Source organism: Pygocentrus nattereri, chromosome 18 (genome assembly GCF_015220715.1).
Source record: "Pygocentrus nattereri isolate fPygNat1 chromosome 18, fPygNat1.pri, whole genome shotgun sequence".
NCBI classification, from domain to species: Eukaryota; Metazoa; Chordata; class Actinopteri; order Characiformes; family Serrasalmidae; genus Pygocentrus; species Pygocentrus nattereri.
Genome location: NC_051228.1, coordinates 19,225,216 through 19,242,287, shown reverse-complemented (window position 1 = coordinate 19,242,287; position 17,072 = coordinate 19,225,216). Strand labels below are relative to the sequence as shown.

At 38.8% G+C, this 17,072-nt stretch overlaps 1 protein-coding gene across 1 annotated transcript in view; it reads right to left on the bottom strand.

Annotated features, from left to right (window-relative positions):
• mtrex (Mtr4 exosome RNA helicase) overlaps positions 1-16,657 on the bottom strand; it is a 50,620-nt gene extending 33,963 nt beyond the window's left edge. Inside the window, exons 1-12 of the mRNA XM_017711252.2 lie at positions 16,560-16,657; positions 15,072-15,215; positions 14,367-14,433; positions 12,810-12,872; positions 12,582-12,694; positions 11,162-11,336; positions 10,707-10,797; positions 10,418-10,542; positions 8,307-8,405; positions 7,428-7,545; positions 6,748-6,879; positions 4,550-4,629 (exon numbers count right to left, since the gene is read on the bottom strand). Of these exons, the coding sequence (XP_017566741.1) occupies positions 4,550-4,629; positions 6,748-6,879; positions 7,428-7,545; positions 8,307-8,405; positions 10,418-10,542; positions 10,707-10,797; positions 11,162-11,336; positions 12,582-12,694; positions 12,810-12,872; positions 14,367-14,433; positions 15,072-15,215; positions 16,560-16,657 (1,305 nt within the window). The remainder of the gene's footprint in view (positions 1-4,549; positions 4,630-6,747; positions 6,880-7,427; positions 7,546-8,306; positions 8,406-10,417; positions 10,543-10,706; positions 10,798-11,161; positions 11,337-12,581; positions 12,695-12,809; positions 12,873-14,366; positions 14,434-15,071; positions 15,216-16,559) is intronic.
• Positions 16,658-17,072: the final 415 nt, after the last annotated feature.

Sequence of the window (17,072 nt, the reverse complement as noted above, 5' to 3'; positions counted from 1 at the left end):
GTCTGAAATTTGTTTTAGTATGTGAGAGATATACACCATCAGAAACTGCAAAAGAGTTTATTAGAGAAAAATGAACATTGAGATGAGTGAGTGATTCAGGTGTGTATATAAAGTATAAAGTTCCATTACATGTTCGCTACATTAATCTGCAGTTTAAAAATAAGGAAGCACGCTCCAGAGACCAGACATGTTTTGACTAATTGATTACTTTTGGGGTGGTGGAGGAGGCAGCGTAAATTAGATGTTTTCATTATTTATTTAAACTAATTTTTCCAGGGGTCAGCAATTCCAATGTTAAATAAGAGCCATTTTGTCCTTTCAACAAAAATCTATGTGCCTTGGGAGTCACAACATTGTATGACCCTTTAAGTAACGTTTTTACCATCTTGGCTGTAATTATGCCTCACTATGTGCTAATGTACTACTAAAGGCAAAAAGTAGAACACAAACAAAAATGCAGACTTGCTTTGCTCCGCTTTATCTTTAGCTCAGCTACAGCAGCTTTTCTCGCATATCTAGCATGAAACTTTTCCTCAAAAGAAGAATAGTATCTTCTAAAACATCTTCCAATGTTCAATTTTTTACAAGGCTGAAGTTGCTTCTCATTCGCCAGCTTCTTGTTCGATTTTTCCCGTTCCACCAAGGGTGCCTGAATTACCAGAATGTTACTGCTGCACCATTTAAGGTGGAACAGGCCAATTTAAACAAGTTGGTAAATGAGAAGCTGACTGACAGTTTCTCACTGCAGATTAAACATTAGAAAACCAGCTTGAGTGATTATAAATGCAAAAGTCCACTTGACTCCAAATGATCAATTTTCTTCTTAAATCTCTCTCTTTGCCTTTATATTACGTACTAGCTATGCATCGTTGCCATTGTCCCGTTTGTGAATTCTTTGTCATTCCATTCTCCTGCTGATGGATTTTTAATTGTGGGCATAGTCTCACATTGTACCTCAAGTGTTTGCCTTTAGCAAAACTGTTGTTGGCCACGTTTGGACACAAAGGCACCAAAATCATTGACTTTACCCCACAACCAAATAATTCTTATAGTGCTTCCTTTCCACTAATAAATGGGGAAGAGGGAACTGAAACTGTGTAGGGGCAGATGGGCTACAGTGTGCAGATGTAAACCTACAAACACCACCTGTATGGCAGACCAAAGAGTTCAGGTACAAATAGGTGTATCAAATAAACTAATTCAGTACAGTAATAAAGTCAGAGCTTATGGCTCCTTGAGCTCAGAAGTCACCAAACAAACCCACAAGCAATTCTGGCCGTTTATGAACTCTTAATGGACTTAATGAACTTGAGCCAGGAACTGAAATGCTGTTCAACACCAGGCACATGACAAAAACATGCTCTGGCTGGAGTTCTCACTGAAACAGACGCTCTACTGTAACTGAATACATCCAGTTATTCTGAGTGAGTCAGAAAAGACCTGTAGGATGACCTTACAGAACCAGTATGTGGAAAAACACTGAGCACATCTACATGCCAAAAAACACAAACACTCTCCATCCCAGCTGAGTGACGGGAAAATCTCGCATGAAAAGAAAAAAACTTAATTTACGCTAAAAGCAAAATTGGACCGGAGCAGTCCTTACAGTGTCTCAATGCTTTGCGAAAGCCACCATGAGTCAGAGCAGCAGGCCGAGAGGAACCAGAGCTGTAGGAAGGTCCAGAAAATGTGGTGGTGGTTGCAGGGGTTAGAGATAGAGGGATGAGGGAGTCATAGAAGATAAAAAGAAACAGACCGTGTCTGTTTCAGCAGAGCTTTACAAGCCTCTTAAAGTGATAGTTCAGTGAAAAAAATTAAACTATACAGTCCACTCCAAATGCAGTCATGTATAGTGTCTGAAATTCTTTGGTTCTACCTTCAAGCTGGAGTAACGCAAGCCACCAATTAGTATGGCGCTAACTGCATACCGCAATTATCACATTCATCATTAAGCTTATGGAGTTGTTTACCCTCCTGTTTTCCCTGATGAACATCATCTATTCTTGTGGTCAATTTGACCGCAACAATTTAAGTTCTCTTGGGAATTACCCCCCCCACTGTCTTGTGAACTACCAGAGGTCCTCGGGATACTACAGGTGTGGTTACAGCAGGTTAGGTGCGTTGGGGGTGTGGTTACAGCAGGTTAGGTGCGTTGCAGGTGTGGTTACAGCAGGTTAGGTACGTTGCAGGTGTGGTTACAGCAGGTTAGGTGCGTTGCGGGTGTGGTTACAGCAGGTTAGGTGCGTTGCAGGTGTGGTTACAGCAGGTTAGGTGCGTTGCAGGTGTGGTTACAGCAGGTTAGGTGCGTTGCAGGTGTAATTATGTTAGGTTAGGTGTGTTACAGGTGTGGTTGTGTTAGGTTAGGGCCCTAAAACAGAGAGAAAATGTATAACATTGCACATTATAGTGACCTCAATATCATCCAAAACCATAACATTGTTTTTATTTCTCATGTTTTATACAGCTAAAACAGTCACCCCAAAGAACAGAGGTATACAAAATGTGCACAGGACATTGAAAACACCATCATATTTATCTTATGTCTATGCAGTTGTTCCCATTAAATTAGGAAAGGGAGTTCATTTAAACCCAAAGATAATAAGAAAGCTACATAATTTAATTTAATTAGACTTGATCATGTGGTTTCTGACACTGTATGACACACTTACCTATAAACATAGACAAAAGGTATGACACAGCTAAAAACAGCAGCCTGAAGCATGAATGATTTACATTCTTTTGTCCACCTTTGAAATCAAGACCCTTCAGGAGTTGAAATTATGAAAGGCTTTTTCCCCCCTATGCTATTTCATTTTATATGGAGTAGACTTAGTTCATAACCCCAACAATAACAACTGTGTTCCATATACAGAGTGAACAATATGTTGTGAATGTTTAACATTCACATCTCTACACTCAAACTCTTCCCTTAAAAAGTTTCCATAATACAGGCCTTTAACATTTGAGAAATGCTGCAACACCAGGGCACAGAGCTTTTCTCTTTAGTGGGAAGAATGTTTGCACCCAGCACTAATTGCGTGCTCGCCTGCATGTCATTAGTGTTTTGTTTTACGACTGTAAGCAGTTAAAATTTTTAAAGTTAAAAATAGCACAATTTTCATTTTCAGCCTGAGCTCATGGTGTAAATCAGAAAACCAGAAACACACACCACACACTCTCCTCCCTACTAAGAACAGAGAACACTGTCCACTCAACCTTTCACCACACAGCGAACACACTGCAGAACAGCATCTAATCTACATCTGATAAGTCATTCAGAATCAGCTGAGGCACTGACCAATATTGACCAATATTACAACAAACAGTATAAAAGTAAAAACGCTCGTTTTTAAGTTTTACATCACGGGTTCCTTACATTCTGCAACTCACTGCTTACACAACTGACTGCAAAAGCTTTTATGGCCCATGGTTTAGTGGGAGCTTCCCGTCTCCCTGGATGGGGCCCGAAAGACCATGGTCATGCATGGCTTCATACACTTGAAGATATGGCTAAGAATAGGATTCAGTGGCAGTCATGTCAATTTTTTATCAAGCCAGACTGTTTGACAAAAACGATGTGTTTGATGATTCTTGTGATGGCCAAGACGGCATTTCTTCCCATTTTCGTTGAATTTCTGTACAATGTAATGAAGTTTTTGTGGGTTAAACAAAAGCCAATTAATAATTTTAAAATTCAAGTTACTCTTTATTTTGTTTTAAAATTATGATTAGCTGATCAAAAGAAATGCCCCACAACTATTTGCAAAAAATCTTTACATTAGTAACTCTAACTTTCACTTTTCTTTCTCCTGTACACTTACCATTTTGGAAATGCTAGAGTTAGGTCCAAAAGTGATGACATGCAGTCTACAGCACAGGCCACAGAATCCAATGTGGTCCACAATGGAGAACGGTTGGTCACCCACGGCAACGAATTCCATTGTGTTATTTATTCTTTGCACTTTGTTATTTGTGAATTTGTTATTTCACAAACCGTGTACAGATGGCGGCGTGTTTGCAGAGACTTCTTTCCGCTTCTGTATATACTGTTCAGGATCGATAGTCCAGATGTGTAAATTGCCCAAATCATAGGCACTAATGCAACCCTTAAAAATCAGAGATGCAGGCTGTTGAACTGTGTGCTGATAACCTAGATGGTCCCTCTCCTCTCGGGTCTGCAGGACACAGCATCCGTGATTTCCAAAAAGAATTTAAAATTTGTATTAATCTGACCACAAAACAGCTATCCATTTTGCCTCCATGTGAAATGCGCTTTGGCCCAGAGAAGATTGCAGTGTTTCAGATCATGTTGACATATGGCTTCTTCTTCGCATGATACAGCTTTAACTTGCATTTGTGGATTGCATGGCAAACTGTTCACAGACAGTGATTTCTGAAAGTGTTCCTGAGCCCATGCAGTAATTTCCAGTATAGAATCATGCCTGTTTTTAATTCAGCGCTGCCTGAGGGCCCAAAGCTCATGACCAGTTTGGCCAATTTTCAAGAGCTAACATTTCTGTGTATCTCTTGTGCACGTATGCCTTCTTACCTGCGGCAGCTTTTTGTCTTCATCTGACAGACAGTCAATGGCGTTGCTGAAAACCTCCTCTACCAGTTTCTTCTCTTCATCTAGATGGACACAGACAGAGCAGGAGTAATATTTACTTTTATATTCTAGGTAAATATGTAATATGATTGTTTGCTCTGCTTTTCATGAAATTGACAAATCTAATGAAAAAAAATCTTTACTTATATAGCACTTTTCATACTGGTCAAATGAGCTTGACTGTCTAATAAAAGGTGACCTGAGCTACACAGTTCACACAGCAGAATAAAGTCTCTCCACGTCTTCTGTATTTTACAGTAGGTGTTTGCAGTATCTGCAGATCTACCATCATATACAGACATTCAGGCACTTAAAAAAAAAAAAAAGCAGAGCTTTAACATCTCTCTTGGAAGATCCAGCTGGTCACTCTCTTAAAAGATCCAGCAGGTCAGGTTGTGATCAGAGTTCTCTGTGTCGGTGGTGTGAGGATCCACGATGCTACGTTCTGTCTGCGTTGTAGAGGTTGGATTGTTATCTCCAATAAGAACAACATTACAGTGATCAACTCTGCTAAACAAGCAACACAGCAACAAGTTTCTCTGCAATCTGAGATAGAGAAGGATAAACTTTAGCAATATTTCTCATATGATTAAAAAAAAAAAGGACTGGAAAGGTTGAGCTCAGTCAGAAAAGACTCACACAACCAGCCCTGGAGCAGGTTAGACAGACTAGACAAGTTACCCGACCAATCGAGAAGATTCTTCTTGAGACAGACTGAGAATGGCCTTTTTTGCAAATACAAAACTCTGCATAAAATTAGAACACACACAAATAAACCTTATCACTGCAAATGTGTCACTCAGGCACTCAACATTAACAGATCAGCCCATCAGTGTTAGTTTGACCTGTTACCACAGAAACAAGGGGTTTCCTAAATATTCAATTAATTAAAAACAAGACAAACTGCTAGTTTAGTTAGACTACTGAGAACTTTCTTCAGGCCTCAAAAAGGTCTGGAGGAAAGAGCACCTGATCGGAAACACTGGCAGAGAGACGGAGGGAAACGAGGCTTAAGTGAATGTGGCACAATGAGGACAGTTTCCATCATTACAAAACAGTTTAGTCAGAGAGAGAGAGAGAGAGAGAGAGAGAGAGAGAGAGAGAGAGAGAGAGAGAGAGAGAGAGAGAGAGAGAGAGAGAGAGAGAGAGAGAGAGAGAGAGAGAGAAAAATCAGACAGAAGCAAAAAAGGGAAAAAAGCAACAGAATGAAAAAGGAAAAGAATGGCACAAAAAAAAGAGCTGGAAAAAAAAAAAGACCAAAAGTCAGGAAGAGGAATGGCAGTGGAGAAGAACTGAGAAAAGTCAAAAGGGAGAGAGAACTTAATTTCAAATGAACTCAAATAAGGCTGCACATTATTCCTCTTAGAGACACTTAAAGTGCTAGTTCAGGAAATAATCAAATTTCCCAAAATCTCGAGAGGCCTTCAAACTGAATTATAGTACGAGAACATCGTAAACACATTCTCCAGAAATAAAGTTAGCACTTCACCGTTTTTCCCCTGATCGTTTAGGCACTGCAAACATGCTCCACAGCCTGTATTTAGCAATGCTAGATGGCTAAACCCAGACAACAAGGCCCCAACACATTAAAATGAACCAAAATGAGGTTCTGGAGTCTCTTCACTCAGCCATTCAGAGCTAATGAGCAGCCCGGTTTTGCTCTAACAAACATCACCTGTCAAACACGACTGTGGCAATAATGCAGATTGTGGAAATCAAGTCAACGTGAATTTTTATTGTCCACTTTGGTCACTCTGATCGACTGTCAAACACTATAGGAAGTGCAGTGAGCAATATGGCTTCTATTTTATTTAAAGGGGAACTTATTTTCAAAATTTCAGCTTAATTAAATGGTTAAGATGTAAGAGAGTGATATATATATCTATCTATCTATCTATCTCTCACTCTATATATATATATATATATATATATATATATATATATATATATATATATATATATATAAATATAAAACAATAAACACACACGCACATACATATAATAAAAAACAAACAAACAAGAAACAAAAAACACATCTGATGCTCAGATCAGTAATTTCCATAATAACTTTAAATGAATAATGAAGGCGTTACAGCGAGATTAGTCAGTGTGTTTGCTGACTCTGAAGGAGACCTGCGTACCTGTGTTAAAGTCCAGTTTGGACACCTGCAGAGCATAGGCCTCACACTCCTTCTTGCTGAAGCTGAAGATGATGACTGGCTGGAAGTTCCTCTCCATGATCATCTTCACAATCTTAAACACGTTAGATGGACCTGGAAACCATATTCAGTCACTTATTTCCATTTAAAACTACAGTAAAAATGACAGTGCTGATGGACGTCAAAGTGCTTAAACACTTAAAGAACCTATTTTATAATCAAAATCTGATGTATCAAAAGTAAACCATCATAGGCCTCTTATAGTGTCAGTGCCCTAAAACGCCCATTCTTACACTCTGTTCAAATAAGCTGTGTCCAAAGGTTTGTAGACAGCATGAAAGGTGTTAAGAGGGAGTTTGTCCCCCTTTGCTGCAGTAATAGCCTATACTAATTGAGAGTTCAATTTCTAAGTTTTGTGTACCACGCTGTAATGAGAAGAGCAGATATTACAATTCGATGACACGAGTCAGTCCATACTCCAAGCAAGCATAATTGAGTCCACAACTAATTATGTTATTCTAGTTAAATAATTAAATCTTGTAAATCAAATATAAAGCAAAACAATGATTTGACTTAACAACAAAATGGCTTATACTAACTGTTCCCCACCACCATTCATACATTTTTGACACATCTGAAAGAAGTATCATTTTAAATCTTACCCTTAGTGCCTCCTCTCCTGCCTTTGGGGTCCCATTTCCCCCCACTGCTGCCCCCCTGGTCTCCAGCATCCCGCAGAACCTGCATGGCTGTGTTAAAGTTATCCTCCCTAAACTCACCCTTGGGGGGGGACCCACAGAGGAAAAAACAAGTTAGACTAACTTCAACATTTACAATGCGTGTTCAATACTGCCAGAAAAAGTAGTTCCCCTCATTTTCCCTCCCGAATAAACCATGGGTCCAAATCTAATCAAGACATTTACAGCATAAATTGTCTCATCATTTCTAATATTTCACCCGAGTCACTGCGGCCTTGATAGACATTTTCTGCTCAGTACATTCACATATGCACCTAATCTTTCCATGTCTAATAATTATTTGTACTTCCTATTTTATTAACTTTTAGAATACTTGGACAATCAGAGAATTCAACCAACTTCTAAGGCTGAACTTTGGAGGTGTGGAAAAATATCCTTCCTCCTTTGGAAAACTGAAAGCAAGTCTGCTAAAAAGAATGGAAACTGTAGTGAAGTTTGCACTATTTGTAATCATGTTAACTATTCAATTAATAAACAACGGACAGATTCTCTTTCCTCTGTCTTTTGTCACAGTTTATTAAAAGGACGTGGAATCACTAAGACAGAGACTTAAAAGCAATTCTAAGTGCACTTTTCAATATTTGAGTAAAAAAAAAAAAAAAAAATGCAATATTCGCCAAGGGGGCTTCTTTTTCCAGACAGGGGCATCTAGATTGTGCTGGTCAAACTTAATTAAAGGGGATAAAGGCATCCTAGAACACAAAACCTCTAACACTTTGCCTGTGAATACTTCACACAGAGCTCCATACAGTTATTGAGAAGCAGAAAGCACATCAATCTTACATTCTCATCCACGACGAGGTGAAGTCCGTCACCCCCTGCTGGAAATATGTAGTGCTGCAGTGGAGTGGGCCGGTAATCTGTGTACACCACATGGCACGGCTGGATATAGAAGAAGAAAAAATAGGACAACAGAATCTGATGATGTGTGCTTATAACTGCTTATATCAAAAACAAATGTTAGAAACTCACAATTCGAGATATGACATCGCAATTAGATGACGGCTAAAGTTAATCTCAGCCAAGGTCAATGTGCAGCCAACAAAAACATTAGCACTGAGGTTACAAAAGAAGCCTTACTGGCCTTTTGTAGCTGATGAAATATATTAGGCGTAAAGTAGGTACTTTAACAACACAATGAAGGTGCCACAGAGGTACATTAGGCAACACAACGAAGGAAGCGTTTTCTGCTCCCTTAGGTAGCAAGTTTAGAAAAGATCTGAGTGTGAAAATCCCCTTTAAAGCCTTAAAAAACCTGCCTTTAGTAAAAATAGCACACCAATTTAGAGGGTCTTCCTATATCATGTGAAGGATCTTTTAACATTCTATCTAGAAAGATCTATGGCTTAAATTTTATTCGTCCTTTATCGAGAGTTCTCACGTCATCTATTAAAGCGTGGCATGGAAATATAAATATCCAGACCCATAATAAGATGCAAGGTATTGTGATTAAAGCTTCAAGATAACTGGAAAATCACTTCAAGCTGATTCTGTTTAGATTCAGCACACATAACTAAAGATTCATTTCTTCCAGCAAACCATCTTTTCCAAACTCTTCCTTTCGGAAGATGCTATAGATCCATAAAAACTAAAATAACTTCAAGAATAGCTTTTTTTTTTCTTGCTGCTGTAAGCTTACTTAACTCAGAATGATGTAACTATAGTCTGACTAAAATTCCCACCCTTCCAGAATGCACAAATGAAATTACTGAGCAATTTTTAATGATTCTTCTATGTTAAAACTTGTATATTGTGTGTGTATATATTGTGTTACAAAGTTGAATTAAGTGTTGTTGCACTGAAAACAAGTACCACAGACATATGGTTTGGTAATTAAAAATAATAAATCAATCAGCATCTCTTTGTCCCCTAACAGACCATCCACTAAAATGTTTCGTAGAGAACCAAAAGCGGCTCTTCTTTTTTGGCATCTTTATTTTAAGGCATGCATATTCATCGATCTCCAAGTGCGTAGAAATAAAGAGGCAGATAAATTAGTTATTTGCAAATGATCAAAACAAATTTATGCATCCACTCATCACTGGCCTATCCGCTTTGGTTGCCATGGTAACAATATAGGCATCAGTAGCCATGTAGCTACTCGGGTGATGCAGATGCAGGAGAGATCCAGCTCTGGAGAACGCAATCTGCAGAAGTCATTTTTCATGCGTTTTGTCTAGACGGCACACGGCACAACCCTATCGTGCCCACAATATCATTAATTTTCTATTATTATTAGCAGATATTATGTTAATGTTAATAATAATAATAATAATAATAATAATAATAATAATAATAATAATAAGAAGAAGAAGAAGAAGAAGAAGAAGAAGAATAACAACATTATTATTATTATTATCATCATCATCATCATTATATAGTTGCACTATAATCCCCAGCATGCTTTGCGGCATACAGACACCACTACCTCAGCAACAATGTATGGGACAGCAGTTACACCACAAAAAGGAAAGATGGCAGGTGTTTAGTTCAACCAAACAGGCAGGTTGAAAAAAACCTGCCACCTGGGGACCATTAAAGAGGTTTAAGAGTTATCTGTAACTAATATAGTGTATTGTTTTATGTAAACAATTTGTTTTAATATTAAAATTTTTTTAAACAGTTTTAAGTATTGACATATTTTAAGGTCTGATACCAATACCTATATGTGTTTTGGCATAGCCGAATAAATAACTGCCAGTTTGGGTCAAAATGTTAATAAAAATTAAAACAGGCACCTTTGGCCCACGGATTTGTTGATTTCTTAACATGGCCCTTTTTGGAGTTTGACACCTCTTGTCAAGACTGGTCTGGATATAATCTGGATATGCCAAAAATCTGACTGGGCCGGTTTAAACAAAGCCTATAAAGTCAGTCCTCTCTGAGCTGTGTACCTGTTTGTGAAGGTGGCAGATCCACTCAGCAAACTGTCGGGCATTGGGGATGGTGGCAGACAGGAAGACGTAGTGAACATTATCGGGGAGCAGGATGATCGTCTCTTCCCAAACCACACCACGCTCTGCAGGACACACATTTTATTTGACCAGTACACATAACCTGCATTTGGTTCTTAGCCCCGTCCACTGACCACTTCCAATGTATGATGTATTTACAATGTATGTAAATTCAAAAAGCACATTTGGAGAATTTAATAAAAACCATCTAATGATCTCAGTCACTTACCCGAGTCCCTCATGTAGTGAATCTCGTCAAAGATGACCCAGGCCACCTCTCGCATGACCTCAGACCCACGATAAAGCATACTCCTCAAAATCTGAAACCAGGCAATCCCATTCAGTCAACACTGAGTATCTAACAATACCAAGTTGAGCTCAATATGTGTATTTTAACATTTAATACAGCCACACATTAATAACTGACTCTAAATGTAGCTATTGTGATATAAACTGAGCCTGTTCAACAGTTTCTCATTAGGTTAAACAAATAACTGACTGTAGATGTAAGTACTGTAATATAAACAGTTTGTTCTATAGTTTTTCATTAGGTTTACTTGGATTTTTACCAGCGTTCTATAAAGTTTGTCCATCCTCATAAGAACCGCTATGAAAGAACATTTGTGGGCAGAGCATATAGCTCAAGTTTCATAAAGCTTTTAACCACAGAAGGAGCTGGTGTACCTCAGTGGTCATGACGAGGCAGGATGCTGTGGGGTTGATGGTAACGTCTCCAGTCATCAGGCCGACGTCCTGAAACTCCTCGTACATTTCTCTGTACTTCTGATTACTCAGAGCTTTAATAGGGCTTGTGAAGATCACTCGCTGCTTCTCTCTCAGAGCCAGCGCAATCGCATACCTACACAAACACACACGCACGCACGCACGCACGCACGCACGCACGCACGCACACACGCACGCACACACGCACAATGAGAAGAGCGGTAATTCAGAAAAACGGTAAGAACAAGGTTTTACTGTTCAATTAAAATGAAGTGACTAAACAGGACAACAGAAAACCCTTTAATTCAATCATTATCATCAAACTGCAGATTACTGGATTAAAAACATTCCAATTATTACTGTCAGACTGATAAAACCACAGACACACGCAGGAGATTCATATCGGTTTAAAACAATGATTAATCTTAAAACCTATTTGGACAGAATATATTTGGAGGAAATATCTAATAACAGATTTACCAATTATTTAAGAAACTCCAGATCCACAGAATATGATAACATTTATACTGGCACATTAAGACTAAAATCACTGAGAAAAGCCAAAAATCTGTTCACACAGTCTAGTTGTCAGTAGGTTTGCAAAATTTGTGAGCATGTTACAAAACCTTTAAAAAAAAAAAGCTACAGAAGGGGGCAAACAAAAATAAATAAATACAAAGGTACAAAGTAGATATGAATTGTGATTTGGTGCTGCAGTCCATGATATTTTTACTGAAAATACTCCACTGGCTCTTCCAAGTAAGTTATTGATTGGTCGCTGATGCTCGACCAAATACATTCTCAAGATACATGACTTGAAATCAAACGCATGTCTGTCATTTTAATCATTCGTCTATAGTTTAACAGCAGCTTCTTTTAAGAATCTGTACAGGGTCAGTCGTTAAAACAGCCATTATGCTGACTGTACAGCATCGATGTGCAGGGAAAGTCAGCTCTGTTGAGGAACTCTGATCATAGAGCAGGTCCTACCATCAGTTCAGCTGTTTGTTGCAGACCTGAATACAGGTGGAGTGTTCACACGCCAAAAACAGAGTGAACAAAAGAAAAAGGTGTGATAAGTCTACATGAAACAAAGTGCCCGGAGAAACTAGATTTTTATTATTAAATGAACCATTTTTCCACTCGTTTTTATGATTTACAGTGATGTTGCTGGCCAACTATGAATCCCGACCTCCCACTTAGAACAGGCCTGCGGACCACCAGAGTGCTTCATAGCCCACTGGTTGAGAAACCCTGGATTACAGTTTAACAGGGATTTATATGCAGAAGTGTGGTCATGAAGTGCAGGTTAAAATGGAAAAGAAACTCTAGCTGCTCTGACTTTGTTTTGTAAATAACAGCATGTTTGTTTCAGACTCACTCAGCACACACAGTTTTCCCAGCAGAGGTGTGAGCAGACACCAGAACTGACTGATTGTTGTCGATACACAAAATGGCCTCCCGCTGGAAAGGGTCCAGAATAAAGGGGTATTCCTGCAGGAGAGGAAGTGAACAAAGAGCACATTAATCATTATTTACTCTTATTTATTTGGGTCACCATTATCTACCAATGAAAATGACACTGTGCTTGAGCAAACAGTTATTTTACCTTGGCTGCTTTTCCAACTCTCGGCTTCAGCTGTTTGTACTCCTCGTCTGCAGGTAGCGCCACCTACAGGGCAAAGAGGAAAACAAACAAACAAACTAGCAACTGAACAACTTTTTTTCTCCATGTCACATCAGGAAGATTCACAATAAAGCAATGCAAACACTACATAAAACAATGTACAATAAACAGTATATACAAGTCACAGAATAGGTGCACAAAACTATAGCAGCACACAGAGGAACATTTTTTATTATTCAAAAACAGTCACGGGACATCAGTAGGTGTTCGTGTTGCATGAGTAACAGAGGCTGCCTCTTCAGATAAGCTGACAGAACTTTCACGCTGGAAGCAAATGAGGACTCCTTGTCTTCTATACAAGGTATTTTCTCCTCACAGCACAATGTCACAGGATGTTAGTTTGTCAGAGGAAAATATTCTCAGTGTTTTTGGACCTCAGCAATATAAGCTAGAGTAGCTAGCCTAGTTTATCACTGAATGGTTCATCAAGAGATCACTGAATTTGAGTGCTGTGCTGTAATAAGATGCCACCGTTGCAACAAGTCAGTTCATAAAATTTTTTCCTTCCTAGACATTCCTTGATCAACTGTGAGATATTACTGAAAAGCGGAAGAATTCAGGATTCACAGCAACTCAGATATGAAGTATCAGACCACGCAAAGTTACAGAGTGGTGTTACAAGTGCTGAGGAGCAACATTCATAAAAGTTACCAACACTGCTGACTCAATAACTGAACAGTTCAAACCTCTTCTGACATTAACATCAGCAGCTGTACTCTGGAGCAGTGGAAACATTCTATGGAGTGAGGAATCACACTTGGCACACATCTGGAAGTCTGGTGGATGAGTCTGGGTATGGCGAATGCCAGAAAGACTTGACCTGCCTGACTGCATTGTGCCAACTGTAAAATTTGGTGGAGGAGGGATAATGATATGGGGTTGTTTTTCATTGATTGAGGGGAAGCTGTTATAGCTGCAGAGAGGGGACCAACCGCACATTAATGCCTATGGATTTAGAATGGGACGTCATAAAAGTGTAGGTGTCCCTGTACATAGTGTACCTCTGGGTTTGGATACAATTTACATTATTTACCAAATGCTTAAGCCTATATTGATGTAATATAGTTACCTCACATTGGGTTCCTCAGTGGCACTACTGTCTAAGCCAGGGGTGTTGAACTCCAGTCCTGAAGTGCCAGACGCCAGCACATGATTTTTTTTTTTCTTAAAACACATCTGATTCAACTAGTTAACCTGGAGTTACCTGCAGGTTTAGGTGAAGAGTTCAGAGCAGGAAAATCACCAACCTGTACTGGACATCAGCTTTCCTGGACTGCAGTACGCTACCCTGGTCTAAGGCTTAGCGCTAAGGGAGTTAGGAAAGATGCCTACAAAAATGCTTATAACATACAAATATCAATATTGGCTGGTATTGTTGTCATACTGAAGTATTGGTCAAATCACAGAACAAACATGCAGAGATTTTAACAAGCTTTTAACGGTTTGGGTGATGAAAGCAGGCTGTATGTGCAGACTCACTTCATGTGTGCAGCCCTCCACCGTCTCAACCTGCTCCACTTTCACTTTAGGCATGAGGTCTGCAAGACTGAGAGAGAAATAACTTATGAACAACCGTTTAAAGTACCGCTGCAAATTATACAGCCTCTTTATTCCTCATGATACCAGCCCTACTATGACTATCCTGACCAATCATAGTTCTAAATGAGTTTCAGTGGATGTGGTTGTTGGAGCCATTTATGTTTTCTTTAAACTTATGTTTATTTTGATCGCTTATTCAATTTACCCATGTAAAAAAATTAATAAATCACTAAATAATTAAAAAAATAAATAAAACCCACTGAAAAACGAAAATGGGTCATGTTATTTATCTAAATAAAATAAAGTCTAATAGCAAGTAGACTTTCAGAGGGCATGCACAATCAGACGTTTGCCCATCAAGTTTTTTTTAACTGCCCGATTTCCGAGCTTCTGCAACCATGCATGCCTGCTGCACGTTTATCTCCAGTTCAAGTGATAGAAAACTTTAAATTTAGATAAATAAAATAAGACCCTTTATTCTACTTCTGTTTGTTATTCGATTTTATGATTAATATGTGAAACTGTAAAACAAAGCAATTTCTTATACTGACAACAACAGAACCACAAAATGAGAATTGACCCTCCCCTCTGACGTTGTATATATAAATAAAGGGAAAAGTGATGTCATATGTATCCGAGCCTTACTTGATCTCCTCTGATGAGACCGTCTCCAGCTTTGCTTTTTTACCGAACACCACCTCCTCAGTCCCATCATTATCTGCCTCTCGCTTCGCCCGTGAGAGAGATGGAGATTCTGTCTTTTCTTTGCCATGGGTGCTGGCTGTTTTTCTGAAAAACAAATGGAAAAAAACTCAATGTTAGCACCAGTTCATCTGCATCTGCACACTAAACACTGATACACATCATTAAACCAGTGACCTCAACAATTCAGTACCAGAGTTTAATGTCAGGGCTGGTAGTTTCAATGCAAGTCAATGGAACCAGAAAAGTATGTTTTTTCCTTCTCCTGTAAAGTTACTATTTTGGAGATACAAGGTTTTCTTGTGACAGCAGCGATATATACAGACACACACAGACACACACACAACTGTGCAACCGGTATTTAGCAAAGGGAGTAGTTCTACACCTCTTTGGTGTTTACCTTTTTCATTTGATCTGCATCATTGTCTAATGTTTTAAATTAATATTCACAGGTTCTCTTTTTTTTAAGCTTTATCATCTGTAAAACACTTTGAGCGGCTGCACTGGTATTAAAAGTGCTCTATAAACAAAAATGACTTAATGATATTATTAATATTCTTATGTAGAAAACGGCAAGCTATATATGGACCCATTCCATGCTTAAAAGGTTCTTCAGATTGACGGAGAATACGTATACAGAACCTTCTTGAAAATGGATCTATATTGCACCAAAAAAGGTTATTCTATTGTTACAAGCTTGACAATGTAACCATAACAGAACCTTTCCTGGAGTTCGAACAAAACAGTTCTATATAGATTTTCCTTCAATACAAAAAGCCATAAATGGTTGTACACAGAACACATGCTTTTCTAAGTAGAACCATCCCCTTTACTACAGAACCCTTGAAGATCCATCTTTTCAAGTGTGTATCAGTGAGAAACACAATCTACTTTCTCTTCATTTTAACTGCTCACTCTTCTCACTCTGGAGCAGCAGAGAGAGAGAGAGAGAGAGAGAGAGACAGACTAATAAACTCCAGTTTCTCCACTGAGATATGCTGAAGTTCCACTGCAGTTCTCCGGGTTACTCCCTACTGTCTTAAGCGTATTATGAGCTGCTACTTTGGTTGTTTAGTTCTGAAATGCTCTCTAATGTTTACTTGAGTCAATTTTGAAAAACCTCCCTCCGACAGAACTACAGCCTCAGTCTCTGCTCATCTGCTCCACTTTATTCTGCTTTCAGTTTCTCGGCGCAGCTTCTACAGTGGTCCTGTAGAGCACATGCTCATTTTTCCTGCTGCCACACATCTCCCTCGTCTTATCCGCTCATTTTAAACACTTCAGGCTGTTAATCTTGAAGACTCAAAGACTGTTAAACATTTTAAACGGTCCGGTTAGTGAACCGCATGCGGTGAGGAAGCCAACGCTCCTCTTCATCTCTGGGTATAAAATAAAGCGCTTTATAAGAGCCCAAAGCCCGTATAATCCTACCCAGGCTGCGCTGCAGTCTTTGTGGATGTTTTTTTGCTGGAACTGCTCTGTTCCTCCTCAAACACGCTGAACAAATCCGCTCCAAACGCGTCCGCCATGCTGCTCGAAAAAGACGCAAATCCCACAATGCAGCGCTCCTTCCGCTTAATGAATGTTGACGCCAGGTCAAAAGTAAAAACAGTGAATTGTAAAAGTCAAAAATATTTTCATTATTTTTGTTCATTTTATACGTGAAAAAGAACAACAGTTTTACTAAAAAGCTACATATTAAGTATAATTAATGAACACAATAAATAAAATGGTAAAATGATCAAAAGAAAAAAGTGTTGTTTAATGGGTTACATGATCTAATAATGTCAATTATATTACTTATTTTGTGGAAATTGTTAAAATATCATATCATTTAAATCTTTTTCCTTTTCTATGTCGAGATGTAAATTTACTGCCTGCTGTCCGTTTAAGGTCTGGTTCACACTCTCTCTCTCTCTCTCTCTCTCTCTCTCTCTCTCTCTC